Genomic DNA, 7,500 nt, shown 5'->3' with positions numbered 1-7,500 from the left:
ATTCGCTGCTCTTCAGAAACAGTAAGTCCGCTTCTTAACCCCTCTCAAAGCCATTAAAATATGTCAATCATGAGTCACTTTTGTGTGGATTGAAGTCACTAACTGGGACTCTTGTCTTGTTGCAGTCAAAAAATGAGAATCGTCCTCCATTCCGTTGGCACAGCTCCAAACGCCGCACCGCTCTCTGCCGAGACAGAGTCCGGTCAGAATTAATAACTTCAAAACGAGTTGCCGATTTAAATAAAATTACACCGCTTTCCAAACGTTGTAATACAGACAATAAACGACAATCGATGAAAATGTTTTTTTTCTCCCAAAATGAGACGTCCTGCATTCTTTGGGGAGGTGATTGTCTAGTGGTTAAGGGGTTGGGCTTGAGACCAGAAGATCCTCAGTTCAAATCCCAGCCTGACTGGAAAATCACTAAGGACCCTTGGGCAAGGTCTTTAATCCTCTAGTTGCTCCCGGTGTGTAGTGAGCGCCTTGTATGGCAGCACCCTCACATCGGCGTGAATGTGCGGCATTACTTGTAAAGCGCTTTGAGCATCTGATGCAGATGGAAAAGCACTATATAAATGCAGTCCATTTACCATTCCTTATGAATTACATCCTGACTTGCAGTGCAGGCAGCTGCAAGAGCACAGCTCAGATGTATGGAAAGACATTCATGCCAATAATCTCTGAAAAGAAATACTTTTGACAAAAACTACAGATTTAGTTTATTTCTATTTATGTCCAGAGATCAAGGATCCACCATGTAGAGTTTATTATGTCCAGAGTTTAAGGATCCAGTGACCAATTTCATATTTATTTACTTTAAGACTCAATAAAATGTTGTTTACATAGAAAACCTGTAAAGTCTACTTTCAGTACACAGAAAATTCACAAGAGGTATCGATAAGGGAATCGATAAGGAATCAGATCGATAATGGTATTGATATTGATAAAATCTTGTCAATACCCATCCCTACTGTAAACAGGCGGCCAGCTCTAAGAAGAGTCCTAGTGGATCTGAATTTCTTCGTATTATGGATGATGGAGGCCACTGTGCTCTCTGGAACCAGTGGGATCAGTGGAAACAGGTTGCACCTGAGCTCAATTTTGAGCTTCACGGCAGAGGCTGTGAATACTTACGTACACATGATTTCTTAGTTATTTTATTTTTAATAAATTTGCAAAAATCTAAAAAAAAAAAAAAAAAAACCCTTTTCACATTGTCATTAATGGGCATGTGCTGGGCATGACATCTGCAAAGAGGAAGGAAGATGAATAGATTTGGTGGTTTAATGATGAAGTACAAGAAGCTATAAGGAAGAACTGGGATAGTGAGAGCGATGAAGAAAATAGAAAGGTCTACAAGAAGATGTTGGCAAAGATAAAGGAAAAGCAAACTGTACATGAAGATTAACACTAAGGAGACTATCTCACTGGTCTGCGACAGCTTGCAAATGGCATTTGAGATGGAATTTGCAAGAATTCTCACGATGTTCGCTGGGTGTCGCTATCCACTCGTGTGAATTGCAGGGTGTTGCATGCATTGCACCTGAATTTTAAACAGTTCAAGGTTGGCGAGGTGACAAGGGTCCTTGCCATATACTCAGAGTTGTCGTGGGTGTCACCAAGCCCTCTGAATGTAGGGTTGTCTGAATTTTTTTTATTTTTTTTATTTAACCAGGTTAGTCCCGTTGAGCTCAAGACCTCTTTTGCAAAGGAGACCTGGGCAATTCTAAATTTTCCAATTCACCTAACCTGCATGTCTTTAACTGTGGGAAGAAACTGGAGCACCTGGAGGAACCCCACACAAACACGGGGAGAAGATGCAAACTCCACACAGAAAGGCCACAGGTGGGAATCGATCCCATGACCTTCTTGCTGTGAGACAACAGTGCTAACCACTAAGCCACCGTGCTGCCAAATTTATAAATGCAGAACTCAAAGTGTGAGAATCGTGAGAGAACTTTGTGAAGAGTTGGCAAGGGATGAAACTACATTGTGAGTGACTGGAGAAATAAAGGAGAATCTGACTTTCCTCATGGGAGATACACAGTAGCTACCCTGGGAGCACACCAAAATAGAAGAGATGATCAGAGGGGAACAGAGATTCTGGAAGAGACCGAGCGAGTCTGGCAGCCCCTCTGCTGTGCTATGGGGACTCGTGCTTTTAATTACATCTGCCAAGGACATAAAATCATTGGTGTTGATTTCTTATTTATTTGTTTATCAGTCTGTTAGCAGGATTACATCAAAACAATTAGTGTCCTCAGTTCCCAAACGCTTACTGAGTGTTGTTAGACGGAAAGGTGATGTAACACAGTGGTAAACATGCCACTGTCCCAGCTTTTTTGAAACATGTTGCAGGCATCCATTTCAAAATGAGCAAATATTTGCACAAAAACATCAAAGTTCATCCGTTTGAACACTAAATACTCCAGGACCTTGATATGCTTCTTACGGAGCCACTCCTTGGTTATCCTGGCTGTGTGATTCGGGTCATTGTCATGTTGGAAGACCCATCCACGACCCATCTTCAACACTCTAACTGAGGGAAGGAGGTTGTTCCCCAAAATCTCGCAATACATGGCCCCGGTCATCCTCTCCTTAATACAGTGCAGTCGTCCTGTCCCATGTGCAGAAAAACACCCCCAAAGCATGATGCTTCCACCCCCATGCTTCACAGTAGGGACGGTGTTTTTGGGATGGTACTCAGCATTCTTCTTCCTCCAAACACGGCGAGTGGAATTAAGACCAAAAGGTTCTATTTTGGTCTCATGTGACCACATAACTTTCTCCCATGACTCCTCTGGATCATCCAAATGGTCATGGGCAAATTTAAGACGGGCCTGGACGTGTGCTGATTTCAGCAGGGGAACCTTCCGTGCCATGCATGATTTTAACCCATGGCATCTTAGTGTATTACCCACAGTAACCTTGGAAACAGTGGTGCCAGCTCTCTTCAGGTCATTGACCAGCTCCTCCCGTGCAGTCCTGGGCTGATTCCTCACCTTTCTTAGGATCACTGATATGCCACGAGGTGGGATCTTGCATGGGGCCCCAGTCCAAGGGAGATTGACAGTCAAGTTGATCTTTTTTCACCAAGCTGCTTGGCAATTGCCCCGTAGCCCTTTCTAGCCTTGTGGAGGTCTACAATTTTGCCTCTGGTGTCTTTGGCCAGCTCTTTGGTCTTAGCCATGTTAGTAGTTGGGGTCTTACTGATTGTGTGGGGTGGACAGGTGTCTTTATGCAGCTAACGACGTCAAATAGGTGCTTCTAATTTGGAATAATAAGTGGAGTGGAGGCGGACTTTTTAGAGGCAGACTAACAGGTCTTTGAGGGCCAGAATTTCTGCTGATTGGCAGGTGTTGAAATACTTATTTGCAGCAGTTACATGCAAATAAATTATTTAAAAAAATCATACATTGTGATTTCCGTTTTTTTTTTTTGTTTGTTTGTTTTTTTGGATTATGTCTCTCACAGTGGACATGCACCTAAGGTGAAAATTTCAGACCCCTCCATGATTTCTAATTGGGAGAACTTGCAAAATCGCAGGGTGTTCAAATACTTATTTTACTCACTGTGTGCAAATACAGCTACATTTAAAAACAGTATACAAATAATTAAATATATGGTTAGCAGCAGTGTCTGGAGCATTGCACAGATAGCACTGCTCTTAAGTTTTCTTCAAACAGTACCAACAGTCCAGAGGAGGTCAAGGAAGTGGGGTTAAGTGGCGTTTAGCAGTCTGATGGCCAGTGGAAAATAACTGTTTTGAATCTGGCTATTCTGGAGCACATGCTGCGGAACCTCCTACCAGAAGCCAGCAGGGAGAACAGTCCATTGTGGGGGTGGGTGAGGTCGGAGAGGATCCAGTGAGCTCTGGTTAGGCATCACCTGTGGGCAATGTCTTGGATTGGGGGGAGTGAAGTCCCAGTGAACTTCTCCACTGTCCTCTCCACTCTCTGCAAAGACTTCCAGTCTGAAGCCTTGCAGCTCGCAGACCAGACAGAGATGCAGCTGGTCAGCAGGCTCTCGACGGTACTTCTATAGAAGGTGGAGAGGATGGGAGAGGGGAGGGAGGCTCTTCTCATCAGTCGCAGGAAAGGCAGACACTGCTGAATTGTCTTTGATGGGGAGGTGGTGTTGAGCCAGCTGAGGTTGTCTGTAATGTGCACCCCCAGGAACTTGGTGCTGCTGACAACCTCCACTGTTGTGTTGTTGATGAGGAGTGGTGTGTGGCTGGGTTGGGATCTCCTGAAGACAACAATGAGCTCTTTTGGTAGAGAAGCTTGAATATTCAACTGGACCGGGGTGCTTGACATGAGGATGTTTCACTTCTAATCGCAGAAGCTTCCTCAGCTAAAATTCTTGCTCTGGTAGTCTGACTTCTGTCTTGACTCTTGTAGAGAAGAATAACAGAAGCCAGCAAAAGCTGGAGTTTTAAACCTAACCAGACCCCTTCTACTGAGAGGCAGACTGCTATTGGCCAGTGACTAACAATTGCTCTAATTAGCACTATTGTGCTCTAGTTAGCACCCTCCTAATTACAGGGCAGCTGTCCCTTCTAACGATGGGACTGACGTCTCTCCTGTCGACTCTCCTGACGATGTGAATGACTCATTGCCATGAACAAAAGACTGAAACTGCTTTGACCTGAGTACCCCATTGTAAACAGGGGACAAAGTGTGTCTCAGACTCCTCCCCGGTTAAGGCTGGGTTTCAGCTGTTTCACATACAACCTCAATTCCAATGAAGTTGGGACATTGTGTTAAATGTAAATAAAAACAGAATATAATAATTTGAAAATCCTCTTCAACCTATATTCAATTGAATATGCCACAAAGACAAGATTTTTTATGTTCAAACTGATAAACTTTATTGTTTTTGTGCAATTATTTGCTCATTTTGAAACGGATGCCTGCAACACATTTCAAAAAAGTTGTGACGGGGCAGCAAAAGACTGGGAAAGTTGATGAATGCTCAAAGAACACCTAATTGGAAACAGGTGAGTGTTATGATTGGGTATAAAAGGAGCATCCCCACAAGGCTCAGCCGTTCAAAAGCAAAGATGGGGCGAGGATCACCACTTTGTGAACAACTGCATTAAAAAAAAATAGTCCAATAGTTTAAGAACAATGTTTCTCAACATTCAATTGCAAGGAATTTAGGGATTCCGTCATCTACAGTCCATAATATAATCAGAAGATTTAGAGAATTTGGAGAACTTTCTACACGTAAGCGGCAAGGCTGAACACGAACATTGAATGCCTGTGACCTTCAATCCCTCTGGTGGCACTGCATTAAAAACCAACATCATTGTGTAAAGGATCTTACTGCGTGGGCTCAGGAACACGTCAGAAAACAATTGTCAGTTAACACAGTTCGTCGCTACATCTACAAGTGCAAGTTAAAACTCTAAAACATGTAGTTAGTGTCTTTAAGGTGGAGATGAACTGCCGACTGAGGTCCATCGGTGCCCTTTCTGCGGTGCTGGTATAACCTTTTGTGCAACGGCTCCTTAGTCTCACCTATGCAGTGTTTGTTACAGTTTTCCTGACATCTAACAGAATACACTACATTGCTCTGTTTGTAACTAGGGATCCTGTCCTTAGGGTGAATTAATTTCTGTCTCAAGGTGTTAACAGGTTTAAAGTAAACTGGGATTTTGTGCTGTCTGAAGATCCTCTGTAGTTTTTCCCCTACTCCCGCTAAATAAGGGAGAGACACTCTTCTTCTTGGCTCTGTCTCCTGTCTGTCTGGTCTCTTTGTTCTTTGGGACTTCTGCACTTTATCCAAGGACCATCGACCACATACTGTGAGGGCTTTCCATACATGTTGTTGTTCTTTAGCCCTTCCCTCTGTAGTTGTGGGCACCTGTAGGGCTCTGTGTTGAAGCATCCTGATCACCCAGAGCTTGTGTTCAAGGGGGTGGTTTGAGCCAAAGCGCAGATATTGGTCAGTGTGAGTAGGTTTTCTGTAAACCCTTGTCTGAAGCTGCCTGTTCTCTCCAATCGTAACATCACAGTCCAAGAAGGCTAAATGGTTTGTTTGTTAAATTGTTTCTGGCATCCTCACGTGTGAACTTGATATTGGAGTCCACCAAGTTGATGTGTGCTATAAAGGCCTCCACTTCCCACTGCTTGATTTTAACCCATGTGTCATAGACATAGCTGAACCAGTGACTGGGAGATATGCCTGTGAACAATGCCATTGGCCACAATGGGGGATACCAGAGACCCCATCGCACAACCATGGATCTACCTGTAGTAATTCCCCCTCAACAGGAAATACGTGGTGTTAAGACAGATGTCCAAGTTGGCAGATGTGGTCTGGTGTATCTCCGCACAGTAAAATCTCCCCAAGAAGTTGTTGAGCTCATTGAGGAAGCTGATGTCATTTTGGCAGGGATAGGGTGTGGCTTTGTAGCCCGTGACAGTCTGTATGCCCTGCCACAGTTGTTGGGTATTGCTAGGGTCAGAGAAGAAACCCTGGATCTTCTGTCAGTGGGCCCGCTTTGCTGCCTTGATGGCACGGTTCAGATTGGCCCTCGCTGATCTGAGTGCCACTGCATCACCAGACTTAAAAGCAGCATCGTGCTCCCTCAGTCTTGAGCGCACCTCCATTGTCATCCAAGCTTTCTGGATGACACGAGTTACTATTGTCTTTGTTACTGTGACCTCCTCCATGCACCACTGGATATAGTCAGGCACAGATGCAGCGTACTCTTCTACATTCGTGTGCTGACTGTCCGTTGCCGCCTCCCTGAACATACCCCACTTTGTGTGCTCAAAACAGTCCTGCAGTGCAGACATAGCACCCTCAGGCCACACTCTCACCTTCTTCACCGCAGGCTTTTCTCTGGTGAGCAAAGGTTGGTATGCTTGAATTAACAGAGAGATGGTCTGAGGAGCCAAGGTGTGGATGTGGGGCTGCTCTGACAGCTTTCTTGATGTTTGATAAACCAAGTCAAGTGTGTTTCCCCTCTAGGAACAAAGTCCACATGCTGATGGAAATGTTGAAGAACAGTCTTGGCCTGGTTAAAGTCCCCAGCAACAATAAGAACGCCCTCCGGGTGTGTGAACTGCATATCAGTGACGGCACAGTAGAGGGTACTTAGCACTTGCTTGGTATTGGCACTGGGTGGTATGTACACAGCAACAATGATCACAGAGATGAATTCCCGTGGCAGGTAAAAGGGTCTGCATCTCACAGTCATAAACTCAATGTCCACAGAGCAATGACTGGAAACCAGGATAGCGTTGTTACACCAGCTGTTATTAGTGTAGATGCATACACCACTTCCCTGGGTTTTACCAGTGAGACCATTGCTCCTGTCAGCTCTGAATGTTGCTAGCCCATCCAGGCTAATGGCAGCATTAGGGACAGATAGATTAAGCCACGTCTCAGTGAAAACGAGGATAGTCTCTTGTCTCCAGTTTGGTGTTTAAATCCAGCTTCAGGTAGTCCAACTGGCTTTCAAGGAAGCGTACGTTGGCGAGAAGGATA

The 7,500-nt window shown here is 44.6% G+C and overlaps 1 protein-coding gene across 2 annotated transcripts in view; it reads right to left on the bottom strand.

Annotated features, from left to right (window-relative positions):
• ptprub (protein tyrosine phosphatase receptor type Ub) overlaps positions 1 to 7,500 on the bottom strand; it is a 700,336-nt gene that overhangs the window by 135,872 nt on the left and 556,964 nt on the right. For both annotated transcript variants that reach the window (XM_034175133.1, XM_034175134.1), the window contains exon 17: positions 6,772 to 6,779. In XM_034175133.1, coding sequence (XP_034031024.1) covers positions 6,772 to 6,779 — 8 coding nt within the window. The remainder of the gene's footprint in view (positions 1 to 6,771; positions 6,780 to 7,500) is intronic.

The sequence above is a fragment of the Thalassophryne amazonica genome, chromosome 7, assembly GCF_902500255.1.
Source record: "Thalassophryne amazonica chromosome 7, fThaAma1.1, whole genome shotgun sequence".
Lineage (NCBI taxonomy): Eukaryota > Metazoa > Chordata > Actinopteri > Batrachoidiformes > Batrachoididae > Thalassophryne > Thalassophryne amazonica.
The sequence above is the reverse complement of the archived record's forward strand: the minus strand, read 5'-3'. Positions and strand labels throughout refer to the sequence as shown.